The 14662-nt window shown below is 38.6% G+C and overlaps 1 protein-coding gene across 31 annotated transcripts in view; it reads left to right on the top strand.

The window, feature by feature from the left end:
• The first annotated feature begins 2092 nt into the window (after positions 1-2092).
• The window catches only part of ABI3BP (ABI family member 3 binding protein), a 245497-nt gene continuing 232927 nt past the window's right edge, over positions 2093-14662 (top strand). For all 31 annotated transcript variants that reach the window (XM_079766383.1, XM_079766388.1, XM_079766365.1 and 28 more), the window contains exon 1: positions 2093-2239. In XM_079766383.1, the coding sequence (XP_079622509.1) occupies positions 2161-2239 (79 nt within the window). In that variant the 5' untranslated portion in view covers positions 2093-2160. The remainder of the gene's footprint in view (positions 2240-14662) is intronic.

Raw genomic sequence — 14662 nt, 5'->3', positions numbered from 1 at the left:
GAAACTTTTTGTTCATTGAGAAGTGAGATGTCTCCTCTCACATGGTCTGCTGCTTTATTACGTGCTCCCTCCCTGGTCTTTTCAGAAGAAGTCTTTCAGTGTCTTCACTGACTGCTTAGTGTCCTACTAGTTAAGGCAATAAATCACCTTTTCCGGACAAAATAATCGGAGATCAGCCTTGAGTTAATTAGCTCCCAGACAGTTTCAAACTGCAAATAATGATTGCTCAAGCAGCCTACAGGCCAAGCAGAGACTGATCCCTTAATTCCATTACCTAACCCGCGGACCAGCCCCGCACAGAGCCTTCTTCTCAATACTTCTGCTCGCTTATTTTTTCCCCTCAGGAACCTGTCGTTTCTGCTGGCACAGTGGCCTCCCTGGCAATGGCATATAGAGGCGGAATCAGCGGTGCCAGCTGGACGAATGTCCAGGCTCGGGTTCGAGAGAGCTGCCTCGTCAAGTAAAACATTAGAGATGAAAAGACCTGGTAAATAACCCGATCCCCTCCGTCACCAGTGCCAGAGCATTCCTATGGTCGCCAGCTCTAATGACTTTAACAATGTGCCTCCTCACACTTTATTTGGAAGACAGGGCTGTCTCTTCAGTTTCTCTTTGGGAAGTTGATCGACTAGAATCTCATTTGACCAGAGTTAGTCCACTTCCCTCAGCTACAGCAATCCCATGAAACAGGCTATTTTCAGAGTCAATATAAATGTACAGACAACATTTAAAGCACTCTATTAATGCAGCCATTCTGGCAAGGCCTATATTCAGGGAACTGTGAAGTAGGAGGAGAGCGGACACTCATGAGCGTTGGAGATAGAAGCACCCAGTTAGAATACAGTTCTACTTAGGTGGGGAAAAGATTTTTGTTGTTTTCAGTGACTGTTAGTTATTAAATGCTTCCTGTGGGTCAGGTACTATGGTAAACACTATCCCAAAATCCTGCTAGCAAATGTCTGACATTGGTACTGTCATCTCTGCTTTAGAACTTCAAAGTTTACTAAGTACGAGTGCACGGTCTGGGCTTAAATTGCCTGATTAAAATGCCAGCCCTGTTGCTTACTAGTTGTGACCTTGTGCCTGTCACTTATCCTCTCTACGCCCAGTATTTGTCACCTGTGAAGTAGAGATGATGACACTGACTGCTTTTAGGTTATTTTGAGGAATAAATGTTTTAATTTATGTGAACTGATCATGTCAGCACCTGGCATGAAGCAAGCACTTAAATGTAAGCAGGGTTGATGAGCTAGAGATGGAGCAATTTGTTCAAAGGCATATGGCATACACATTTAAACTCTGGTCAGTTCTATTGCAAAGCCCATCCGAATTATTAACCATTAGAATACACTGTCAGGACATTTAACCTGTCTAAGCTTCAGTTTTTTCTCACTGATAAAGTGGTGATATCATCATACTTTCTATACAGCCACTGTGAGGATTAAATTACAATAATGTGGGCAAAGATACTATTACAGACCATGGACCAGAGCTGCAGACAGTCAGTGACAATGAATTCACCATATCTCTGCATCTATATCTATCTAGAGACTATCAGTATGTATATCTGTGTGTGTGTGTGTGTGTGTGTGTGTGTGTGTGTATACAATGAATAGCTGTGTAGCCAAGTATTCACTTTTAAATGTTTCTTATAATACTAAAACTTCAGAATGGTTAAAAGTGCATTTTTATGAGTTTACTCCCATTTAAAAGAAGAATTGGATTGGTATACTAGATAATTAAAAACAGTTTCCTTCCTAATAAGGTTTTATTTTATATTTTTAACGTTCCAATGGTTTTAAGTATGTCTTTTCTGGATTTTTAAAAATAGCTCAACCAATGTTTCAAAATTGACTAAATACTTTTTCTTTCACAAATACAGATTGAACATAAGTTTGATGTTTATGTCACAGAAGGAAGAGACAGACAGTTATAACCTAGCAGGAAATGTTATGATATGTTTTTGCTGTTGTGCCTTTCTTTTTTTTGGTGTGAGAAAGGGTGTGATGTCATTCTGTCTCCACCCCCTGTGAGTAAGCCCAGGGCACGGCTAAATGCAGCCGCCCGCCTCTGTCACCCGGAGACAGTCCACTTAAATGCAGCTCCAGGGTTGCGGGACACCCACCAGCATCACTCCCCGTGTGAGGTGGCAAATGCAACATGCTGTCCAGCTTGGGGTGTCTCCTTCTCTGTGGAAGTTTTGCACTAGCCCTGGGAAATGCACAGAAATTGCCAAAAGGCAAGTAGCTCTGATGTTTTGTGTTTTAGCAATAATTTTTAAGCGATACTAGTTTTGAAATGTTGACGTTAAGTGTGATCTGCTTTTCCAGATTTGGGGGAGGGGGAATAGTGTTTTATAGGGTGGACAGTCTAAGTTCAAATGTGTGAAGGAGTTACTTAAACTTTTACTTTTTTCCCCCTCTCTCTGTTATTTACTTTTCAATTGGATCTCTTTATTACAAAAATAAAAACCAACTTCTTATTAGGTTTAGCAGATGTTCACAGGAGCTTGAATGGTATTGTGTCAAACTACAGTATTTGTATGTGAGATCAAATTATATAGATGAGCATTGTAGTCTGTTTAAAAGAGTGGTTTGGTGTTTTCATCCCCCTTCCCAGAGACTAAGCCAGTACTATCTTAAGGTTTTAAAGAAGCTAATTTGGAAACCTCGAATCTTTGGTGTAAACCTCAGGCACACCTGTTCACTTGGAGGTTTGAGGATCCTAGGCATGGCTCATCGGTCATGTGTTAATTCATAGACACGATTCTCCAATGGAGTTTGGATGAGTTTTGATCTGCTGGACAGGACACTCCCCCCTTTCCTGGCTAAAGTGCTCTCATTTTAGAATTGGTATTTTGTTTACAAATGTCATCGGAAGCAAATTAAAATTTTGAAACAATCTTTTGAGCCCCTCAGCATGAAAACAAGAGCTTTCCTTTCTCCTGCCTTTAAACGTAAATGTTACAAGTACTTTTTTTTGTTCCTTTGCAAAGGCACTTTCCGAAGCCAACTGCAGGTCCGAGAGGCATTTTATGGTGACAGACTGCTTTAGTCAGCAGGATTAGGAAAAATACAATGGAAAATAGTGGAGGTAATGCAGAGCCACAAGCTTGTCAAAACCCTGCTGGGCATGGAGTCAGAAAGCAAGGTTGTTAGTGTCAGATCATCCGAAAGATCCTTCCTAGTGGATAGTTTGTCCCAAGTGACAATTGTTTTCTCCTCAGTGTGCTGAGTGAAAGTTGAATCTAGAATGGTGAAGGCTGAAGGGTTTGGCTAGTTGATATTTAACATGATCACATAAAAAGTAAAGAAAAAGGCAAAGTTAAACTCTGATTGGATAATTTTACAAAGAAAAAGAAAAACAAGTACACACTATTAGATTTTTATCTTCTATCAAGAATTTTGTTTTTTGATCATAGAAGTGTTGCAATAAATCAATTATGAGCCACAAGCATAAGCACTCAGAATTAATGGTTCCTGCTGCTGAAATATTTAATAAGAACACACCATTTGAGAGGCATCCAGGGTTTTTCTCAGGCTCATTTTTTTAACCTTGGTTTTATTTTACCTTTTATTCACTGTGCGGGGATGATAGTCACAATTTGTTACTGCAGATTTCTGCAAATTCCAAGTGATTTAATTATCATGTTGTAATCACTGGGTATAAATCTGTTGACATAATTTTAAAAAATATGTTATGGTAAAAAAATTATCAAAGCAGCCACAAAATTCTTCTTTAGTCCCAATGCACTTTAATCTGAAGTATTTTTATCCAGGATTTTTTTTTTGTAATTTTTGAAAATATCCATAGATTTGATAATATTATAAAGTAAGTGGAAGTCTCCTTGCCTGTAATGCTATATTTTTTCTTTATTATGAAAGCTACGAAGAAACTTTCTTTTAGCTTTAACTGAAGTTGTCTTTCTCAAATTGTATTTCAGGAATAGGTGTACTGTCCTCAAAAGGGGGTTGGGGAGCATCTACTGTCTATCAATAACTTGGGGAGCACTGATGCTTTGTCTGCTTTTGGGGAGTCACAATAAACATAAGAATTTTACAGGTTCTGAAACTTCTTAGTTAAGGAACCTGTCCAACTTTTTTAACCTATTGTTTCCCAAACTCATTTGACTAAGAATGCTTTTCTGGTGGAATAGCTATAATATCTTGCCAGGGGCTGTCTTTCAGCAGAACACATTTGGGGGAAATGCTGAAATAAACAAGGGAAAAGGCGATAACACTTTTTCTTCTTTTCTACTTTAGACTCAGCTAAATATAATTTATGATCTAAGAACAGGATAGAATTTTGAAGCTAGAAAGTGCACTAGTGATCACATAGTTTAGTGTTCCCTGACCTTTGGGTTTATAAACCAGTAAAAATACATATGTGTTTTTAATGTCAGGTCCTGCTATGGAGGACATTCTTGAATTTTACCAGGTAAGGATGTCAAAGGGAAAAAAAATCACCATTGTTTATTAAAAATTAGCCACTTTAGCTGATTTATAAAATAAGCAAATTTATGCAAATATATCCATTGTTCTTATTTTTCTCATTTCACCTCAGACTGATGAAGTTCATCACAGGCCAACATTTGGGAACTACTGACTTAATACAACCATGTATTTTCAAATTAAGAAGGGCAGGGGAAGTTTAGTAACTTTCCTACATTGATGGAAGAACCAGAACTGGATCCTGGGCTTCTGACTTGAAACTGTGTTCTATTTGAGATATACACTGAGTGGCCAGATTATTATGATCTCTGAACACATAATAATATGGCCACTCAGTATATATATATATATATATATATATATATATATATATATATATATATATATATATTAGAGGCCTGGTACATGAATTTGTGCATGGGTGGGGTCCGGCCAGCCTGGCCAGGGGGAGGGGACATAGGCGGTTGGGTGGCCTGCCTGCTGATCGAACTCCTGGTCGAGGGGACAATTTGCATATTAGCCTTTTATTATACAGGATATACACTGAGTGGCCAGATTATTATGCACTCAGAGATCATAATAATCTGGCCACTCAGTGTATAATATAATATAATATAATATAATATAATATAATATAATATATATACAGGGTGGGGCAAAAGTAGGGTTACAGTTCATATAGAAAAATAATACAACAATTGATAAATAATTTATATATATAAAAGCCTAAGCGACTGTTACAACCAGGAGACTGGACGACTGGATGACCAGCTGGTCGCTATGATGAGCACTGACCACCAGGGGCAGACGCTCATTTCAGGAGCTGCCCCCTGGTGGTCAATGCGCTCCCACAGCCAACCTCCCATGGCCAGCCAACCTTCCGTGGTAACTCCCCCTGGCCAGCCAGCCCTGATCAGGACTGGGTGAGATGGCCCCGATTGGCCCCGATCGCCAGTCAGGCCGAGGGACTCCACCCGTGCATGAATTCGTGCACCGGGCCTCTAGTAATACAATAATAAACTCTGTGTTTTGTGTACTCACAACTGTAACCCTACTTTTGCCCTACCCTGTATATATATTTTGTTATTTATAAGAAAAAGAAATAATTTTTAATAAGAAGTCACTCAGTGCATATCTTATGCATGTTTGCATATCTAGTCACACACTTATAGAAAATAAATTATAAGAGTTTTGCTGCTTTTTAAAAGCTTAGAGTTGAAGACTATTATTAACAGACTTCTTGTCTTCATTTCTCAATTACTATATTCTTTGATAAATCATTTACCTTTGCTAAGTCTCAGTTTTCTCATCTGAAAATGGGAATACTGTTAATAATCACACAGTATTTTAGGATTAAATGCAGTAAGAGATGCAAAGCTTTTAGTGAAGACTCTAACATATAACAAGTATTCATTCAATAAATATTATTGGGTCATAGAAAAGTGGGTCAATACTGAAAAAAATATGCATTTCAAATAATACATGTGTCCAAACTGTCAGATAAACCTCTTGGAGGATAGAAAATGTGGTGACAAGTTCTTGGCAAAAAGGTGGGGCAAGTGAATAAGTGTTGCCCTCAATGAGAAAAGGCCTCTACCACATTCCAGCCTGACCATTGTCAACACAGTGTTTGATTGTCGGTGGAAATCTGCACCTTTGCCTTAGGATCAGCTTTTCCCTGGAGATTGGTAAGACCTCATGGAACCTCCAGGAGACATCCTCTTCCACTTGTTTTTCAGGAGGAGGATTATGCTATAACACACAGGCCCTAGAGAAGAATTACCACATTGTTTTACACCTTTGACATCCCTGTGCTCCAGCTACCTCGCAGAATCTTTGTTCTTGGCACCATAAAACTTCTTTTTTTTCCCCCCTGGAGTCCAGGCTAAAGTAAAAACCACAGAGAACACACATATAGTGAAGGAAGCCAACAAAAACTTATAATGAGACATGAGGGGCTTGACACACCTCTTTGCAGAAAATCCCGTGTAATAAGCCAGAAGGCAAAGGCTACTATTTCCAGCCAACTCTATCAGTCCTCCTGAGGCACAGGGGCAGAGAGCCGCCACAGAGGGGCATCCAAGATACAAGTGCAATCATATGGGCCGAGGGCATGAGGCTCTTGGGAGTGACTCTTGGCTTGTGGCAAAGGAAAGACACATCTGGCTCTTTGCCTCAGGTTCTTACCTGACAAGGTAGAAATCTCTGACTCCACGGACAACACACACAGGGGTGGATGATAACGACAATAACTCTCATAGCTATTAATAACTTATTATTATTATCACAGATAACATTCTTTGAGCTCATATTAGTTAGTTGTGGTAATTTATGGCTAAATATTCTTAATGTGGAAAATCTAACTAAATTTCCAAGCTTTCCTATAAAGCAGGTGTTTTATTACTCTCATTTTATAGAGCATAAAAAATGTGTGCCTCAGTGTTTAAGTGATTTGCCCAAAGTCACTCAGCCAGCAAGTGGTAAAAGACTATACCCTTAATTTCTATGTAGTACCAATTCCCTGCTCCATGTAAAGATATGCTAATTTGTTCAAGTAACAAATTATAGTCCATATACATGCAGAACTCCCAAGGCTGGGAAGACACAGCTCAGCACTTGTCTTCAGGGAGCTGACCAGTTACTGGAAGAGACAGGGATGTATAGGCATCATTACAATCAAGTGAGGTCAGCATTTGATTTGGGAGAAGTACGAACAGCTTTGAGAACAAGCAGGAAAACCCAACCCTGACAGAGGATCAAGAATTATAAGAGAACTAGTGGCCCAGTACATGGATTCCTGCACATTGAAAGGAAATTAATTAGAAGAAAGATTTGTGTGGTAATTACATTACTGAAAAAAATTACATGTCAAAATAGTATATGTAATATCTATAATAATAAACGTTTAATATGCTAATTAGACCGGACAGCTGAATGACCTTCTGGACGACCTTCTGGATGAAGCCGGGGCTGCGAGGGTGGAGGCAAGCTGCTGTGGCTGCGAGGGCCGAGCCCCTTGCATGAATTTTGTGCATTGGGCCTCTAGCAGTATTATAAAATTAAAATGTGTGCAATTGGCACCAGAAAGAGCTTTATATGTATCACACATGCACAAGTCAATGTTTATTTTTAAATTGCCAGTGTGCGTCCTATGTACTGGCCGGTCGACAGTAGGATGGTTCGGGCAGTCGGTCACTTAGCCTTTTATATATATAGATATGGCACCCAAGTAGAGGCTTAGAAGACAATTCAAGTTGGGGTAAAGGAGGATGGTTAAGAGGTGAGGGGCCTTTCCAACAGGGATATGTATAGGGCCAGACCAAGGCAACCCCCAGGGGCCAGAGCTCAGTAGGTGTTAAAGTACTCAGAGGGGAAGCCAAGACTAAGAAGTCCACCCAGGTTGCAACTTTGTCTTCCTTGTCTAGATCTACCCTGACTCCCCAAGATTGATCACAAGGAGGCAATAGAAGGCAGTCTTTGGAGAGAAGGGCTCCTACATCTTGCTCTGTAAACTTTACCAGCCACTCAACTGGGATCTGGCTCTCACTCTCCACGGAGACCTCCCATGTTGACAAAACAAGAATGTGTCACTCCAACGGTCAACTCCATTTTTTCAAAGGGGATTGATAGTTGTGAGTGGCTAGAGAGGATTTCTTTCATCTCAGGGCAAGGAGGTTGTAGGTGGGGAGGAAAACAGTGAGGAGTAAAAATAAGCCTAGTGGGAGGGGTTCTGCTATTACTTGAGTAATATAATTTATGTATTGGTGGGACTGTATTAAAGAGTACACAGGAAAAATGGTTCTACTCCTACAAGAAAACAAAAAAGTTCAAAAATCACAGAAAATTAGCTTAGCATCTTTTATAGCTCTAAAGTTTCCTGGAAGTTTTAGTGATTTCTTTGTCTATTCAACTACTATTTATTGAGCCTCTACTAGGTAACACTGAGATCCAGCCCCTGCAATAAGAGAAACTTGTATTAGAAATGTAAAATTTTTTAAATCTCTGTTGTTGAAAGTATTACATATGTCCCTCTTTTTCCCCCATTGACCCCATCTAGCCTGCCCCCATCCCCTGCCTCAGGTCTTCACCAGGAATATAAAAATTGATCAAGTATAATTTGTTTTGTACTAAGACTATCATATTTAGAACCCAAGGTTTAAAAATAAGGTTTGCCTGTGTTAATTATATGTTTACTAGTTTACTATCTTAATGAAAAGATAGTTAAAATGTTTTTGTAGGTTAATATCAGTTGACAGAAGATGTGTTTGAGACCAAAATGAGCTATCTGATGACAGGAGAGCCTTTCAGGAGATGTGACCAACCATGCCATCTGGGTCACTGTCCTCAGAAAGATTCCCTTTGCCTGTTCCCTAATTTTATAAATTGTCATTTATAAAGGTAGGTATAAGATAAAGAATATGGAAGGTAAATAGATGAACTTAATAAATGTGAGCTAAAAGATAGATAGGATAATCTAATGTGAGAGACTAGAATAGTAAAATAAAAATATAAAAAATAAGTAGTATCACCTAAAGAAGAAACATACTAAAAATAGAAAAAAAATGGTATATACACATGCATTCTATTAAAGTTATGTTTAAAGAATATGATAATAATTCACCAAGTTGTTATATATCATGCATGGTGTTTAATGCTAAGTATTTACTATATAAATTATCTCATTTTATTCTTATGCCTATGAAATATATATTATTACTGTCTTCATTTCACAGATGAGGAACTAAGCTTAAGGAATATGTTAATTATCTATTGCTGCATAACAAATTACCACAAAACTAGTAGCTTAAAACAACACATTTATTATTTCACAATTTCTGAGGTTAACAATCAGAGTCTGGCCTAGCTGGGTCCTCTCCTTCAAGGTCTCTCACAAGACTGAAGCAAAGGTGTTGGCCAGGACTGGGATCTCATCTGAAGGCTTGACTGGGAAAGGATCCACTTCCAAGTCCTACAGCTGTTGGTAAAATTCAGTTCCCTGATGGTTGTTGGTTTGAGGGACTTGTTTCTGCACTGGCCATGGACCAGAGGTCACCTAAGTTCTTTGTCACATGGGCCTTCCTATTATGGCCACTTGCTTCATCAAAGTGTACAAGCCCAGATGAGTCTGTGTACAAGGCAAGATGGAAATCATAATCTTATGTAGTTCAATCATGGAAGTGACAGGCCTAGTCCTTGCCATAGTCTATTGGTTACAAGCAGCTCACAGATACTGTCATACTGGTGATTACACAAGAAATGAATGCAGGAGGAGGGGATTATTAGGGGTTATCTTAGAGTCTATCCACAACAAAATGGGCAATGGCTAGAAAATTATATAGTGGAACTATGAATGCAGAAATCTAACTCCAGAGAAAATACTGTTTGGAGCATTGATATGCCATCTATTTCCCACAGAATTGAGCCATTAGTGGCAGATACCAAACTGCCAATTTGTCTTTCAGATTTTTATTTTATTTTTTTGGTGTTAATAAAACAATTCTTCCATAGGATCTAGGAATCAAAACACAAAATTTAGGTTATACACAGAACATATTCTTAATATGACACCCAGATGCTTATAGACTAAATACTGTGGGTTTTCCCTCTAGCCCACAGTCTCTTATTGTGTTGGGATGGTCCCAAAGGTCTAGAAGGTACACCGTAAGAAGGGTAGTAAACCTCAAGGTTTCAGGCTATTTTGTGAAGGTTCTGTGGACAGCTAGACTGAGTCAGGACTTACTCCACTGCTCATAATGTTAGCTTGGGTTCCCCACCTAGAACCTTCCATGGTGAGATTTTTGGAGCATGTCATAGGGTTCCCTAGTCTAACAAAACCCTGACTTGTATTCTTAGTGATTTTGGTAGAAATGTGGGAGCCTTGAAGCTAATCTGAGGATTTTAGGCCCTCTTGGTACAGCAAGCATCCCCTATAGAGTCAACTAATGCTCCTCCCTGCGGAAGTCCGAAAAGAAGGTAGATGTATCGCCTTTATAGAACGTTCATTATTCTCCAGTCATGGACTGTATATCGAAAGCCCATATGTAAGAAAGCCAGACTGAAACCACCCACTCCAAGCACCTTCTGGCCAGATTAGAAATTAATTTTAGAGAAAATTGAGGTCCAATTCACACCTCACCTGTCATATAACAATTCAAGGTTTTCTTTAAAAATAAATTTAGTTATGAGTACAAATACTATAGCATCTATCCCAAGTGTTGTAACCCATATTGCACGTAGAATAAATGAAACTTTCCAAAATATCAGTACTGTTCTGCTTCCCTACTCAGTTATGATTTTATTAGTCTGAGGTGGGAGACTTTTAAAAATTCCTCAGATGATTCCAATGTGGCCAAAGTTGGAAACCACTGATCAACAGTTTTTCAAAAATTTGCATGTGTAAGTGGATGATAAACCTTTCAGGATAAGTGCAGGGTAAAATTTAGGAGTTGCAGTAAATTATTTTGCTATTTAAGTTTTAATATTAATTTAAAGATTTAATTAATTAATTAATTTATTTATTTATTACTTATTTATTTATTCACTGCTTCATTCCAGGATTTTAAACCATTATTTGAAAAAAAAATTGAGAATTCCTTCTCAAGCTGTATAAAATAAAGAAATACTTATAATTGAGATTAACATTCGTTTTTGGTGTTAAAAATGCTAATCTTTTACAAAATCTCAGAAGCCAGATCTAAAAAGCTATGGCAGATTGTGTTTTTCAGGACTGGACTTACTTTTGTTCATTTTGTCATTCAACTAACATTTTTTTAAAATTATCATATTAGGATTACAAAGATGAGTAAGACACTTCAAAGAATTTGAAATTAGTAGTATTTAAAATGACTTGGCTTCACCAAAGTCATTTTCTTTTAGATAAAACTGTGTCTTAATTCTTCAACTAACATTAGTAGGAGTTAACCTACCCCATTGCATTGTCATGTACTAGCTTTAAGTGATATATGTGTGTTTGTGTGTGTGTGTGTGTATACACACACACACACACACACAAACACACATATATCACTTAAAGCTAGTAATATATATATATATATATATATATATATATATATATATATGAAAAAATGAATTCATGTAATATGTTAAGAAAAACAAAGCACCCCATGATCTCAGTCAATGCAAAATACAGGAGTTAAGCAAATGTTCAATAAGTTTCCGTATTCAGAAGGTCCAGTTTAGCTGACTTGCCTTTGGAATGGTTCCTTTAGTTGTGCAAACTATTTTATACATTCCAGCTCATCTTCTTTCTGTTTTATGCTAAGGAAAATTTGTGGGCATGTAAGATGATTTATAATCTGAAACATATTCCACTGTGTCTCCCATACAGTCTCTCCTCTCTGAGTGGAGAACGAGCCATTGCCAGGACATAGCTTGGGGGATGCCTTGCTTCCCACAAGTTGTCCAAGTGGAGTTGCAGATTTCCTTTCTCCTTAAATGCCATCCTTTGATTTTTCCCTTCTGCTGGTTGATAAGAAAACATTCTGGTTTTCCAAGGGCCTTGCTGAGAATCCACTGTGCACGTGTGTGTGGGCGTGCGAGACCTAACAGGCTTTCCTTCTCCGAGAGCAGCAGATTCTGTCGTTGAAGGAGGGGTTTGGGGCGACTGCCAGAGTCGTGCTGGCAGAGAACCCTGGAATTCAGTCCTGTTACTGATATGCTGGCAGGGGATACAGGACAGAGTTTCCTTCTCCTTTCGCTTTCCTAAATGGAGTTAAAGCCAGCTCCAGTCAGGAAGTTTAGGACAAGGAATCAGAGAGTCTGAAGAACACCCCCTCCCTGGCTCATCCTCTTCAAATACCCACCCGATCATGTTGTCCCAGAGTGCTTCCCTAGGTACGCACATTTTCATAAGAGTTAGAAGATGTTCTCCGTGGAGTTTCTTCTAATCTGTAGTTTCATTATGAACTGGAAAGATAAATATTGGAAAATAGCGGTAGGGGCTAGTAGGGAAAGCCCAGGAGTAAACATGTCCTGACCTCTCTCAACATCAGATTTTCTTCCTTGAAAAAAGGGAATGATAAAGATAACAGTTCCCTTTTTAGCCTCCACTAAGAAATACTATCAGGGTGACTTTAATGGAGTTTTTTGGTAGTAATGTACTTAACCTAAGGAAGAGGAGATGTGAGGACCAGACACATTTTTTCTTTAAATTTTTTAACTTTTTAATTACAGTTGACATTAAATATTATATGAGTTTTCGGTGCCATTTATACAACTTAAAAACTTTTTACCTGCTGTGGCAGCTAGAAGTCTGGTCTCCTGGACACGTCCTGAAAAGACACTGAGCTGAGAGAAAGCCGCTGCGGGATGTTCACGGTGACTGTGTTGGGGCCTGTGTTGTGTAGCCTCCGTGGCACGGGGACTGAGGAGCGGCGCCATGGCACTACGGATTTTTTAAACATAATTCTTGCTACCAGCATTCTGCTCCTATCTTGGTCCAACTCCCCCTGCAGGGTTTTGGAAGGTCCTGCTCAGAGCAGATTTATCTTTTATTGTGAAAGATTTGGGAGCACAAGTCGTGGTCTTTGGTAATGTTTTTCCCCTCCACATATTCTTGGGATGCAGGTCTGTGTACTTGGTTTTCCCCTGGATGCCTGCTGCAGTCTGTCTGGCTGACTCAGGTCCTGGGTTGGTCTGATCAACTGGCTGATCAGTCCCTGGTTAGATTCTTTTTCCCATCCTCCCTCTTTTTTATTCCTAACCCTGCTTTCCCGTTAGCCTCTTTCTCTCTTTCCCTCTTAATCCCCTCCCTTTCTCTTTTCCCCTTCTCTGAACACCATTAGAGTCCCCAGAACTTCCTCCTGGCTTCCACCCCAGCTTCTGCTACTGGCCACGCTGGCCCTCATTCATGCCTCACAGCTGACTCTTCATCTGTTTGGATATAGCAGAAATCATCCCTTTGGAAGACAATGCACACTTTTATTTTTATTTTTTCAAAGCAGGAGTGGGTGTTTCCATGTCATGCTAAATGTTCCACTTGATTGAAAATACCATGGTTTCTCACTCATTTATCTTGGCATCAGCAAGCTTGCAAAAAGCACAAATCTCCATTCATCTGATCAACTCTGTGCATGTCTGATTGGACAAGCCATAACTATGTACTAGTATTAACACTAGTTCATTCTTAAGAGGTTTTAAATATGGCAACAACATATGCATGATAAAAGCCAGATATTACAGTGTTATTTTGTAAGATCACTTTTCGATTTGCTTCTGGATTTTTGTTCCATTGTTGCTGTTGGAGTTTGATATTTTGAAGAACTTGCAAAAAACTTTGCAGTTTTCCAGCGGCTCATTGAGTTGGATCTTTAGTTCAAATGCCATGTTTCTCTTCATTTGACTGGTAGCCAACATTTCCATGAAACCAAGTTTCTGTGTCAAATGTCCTCATGAAATTAGATCCTCTAATTGGCAACTGGGTCACAGTTGCAGGCATCTAACACCATTTTTACATACAAGCCTCTGATTCTTTGCTGTTCTCCATAGGTGACTTCCAATTTTTCCTCTCACTCTTTCTATACAGCCCTCCTCTTTCATATCTTTTTAAAGTTCTGATCCTTGTGCTTGGGAGACTCCATGATATCTGCCATGGAAACGTTATGTATTCTGTAGGCTTTTAGACTTTTTCAACCATATCAACAGTAATAATGACTAGTGAAAAAAATGTATATATAAGTAGGTTTCCAGATCCAAGTAGGTGTGCTCACACACATGTGCCATTCTGCATTGTGCTGGTTCACTTTGTAATACAGATAAAAAACAAATAAATATTAAACAGATGAAAGCCCTAGGAATGGATTAAATTGGGTGTCATGCACCATTGATTTTTGATTGGTCAATAATTTAGTTGCAAAACTATTTATAAAGTCTTTGACTGGAGAAAATAATTATTTTTATTATCCTGTTTGGGAAACAGTAACTCAAATATTAAATACTGATATTATAACTGAATCACCAGAATTACAAATAAAAAAATATCCTTGAGTCACTTAAAAATTAGTCACAGGGATGTGAAGTATAGCACAGGGAATATAGCCAATAATATTATAATAACTGCATGGTGCCAGATGGGTACTAGACTTACTGTGGTGATCCTCTTGTAAGGTATATATGTCTAATCACTATTTTGTATAATATTGAACTATAATGTTAAAAGAAATTATAAAAAGTAACAGTACTTCATACTCAAG

Source organism: Cnephaeus nilssonii, assembly GCF_951640355.1.
Source record: "Cnephaeus nilssonii genome assembly, chromosome: 3".
NCBI lineage: Eukaryota > Metazoa > Chordata > Mammalia > Chiroptera > Vespertilionidae > Cnephaeus > Cnephaeus nilssonii.
The sequence above is the reverse complement of the archived record's forward strand: the minus strand, read 5'-3'. Positions and strand labels throughout refer to the sequence as shown.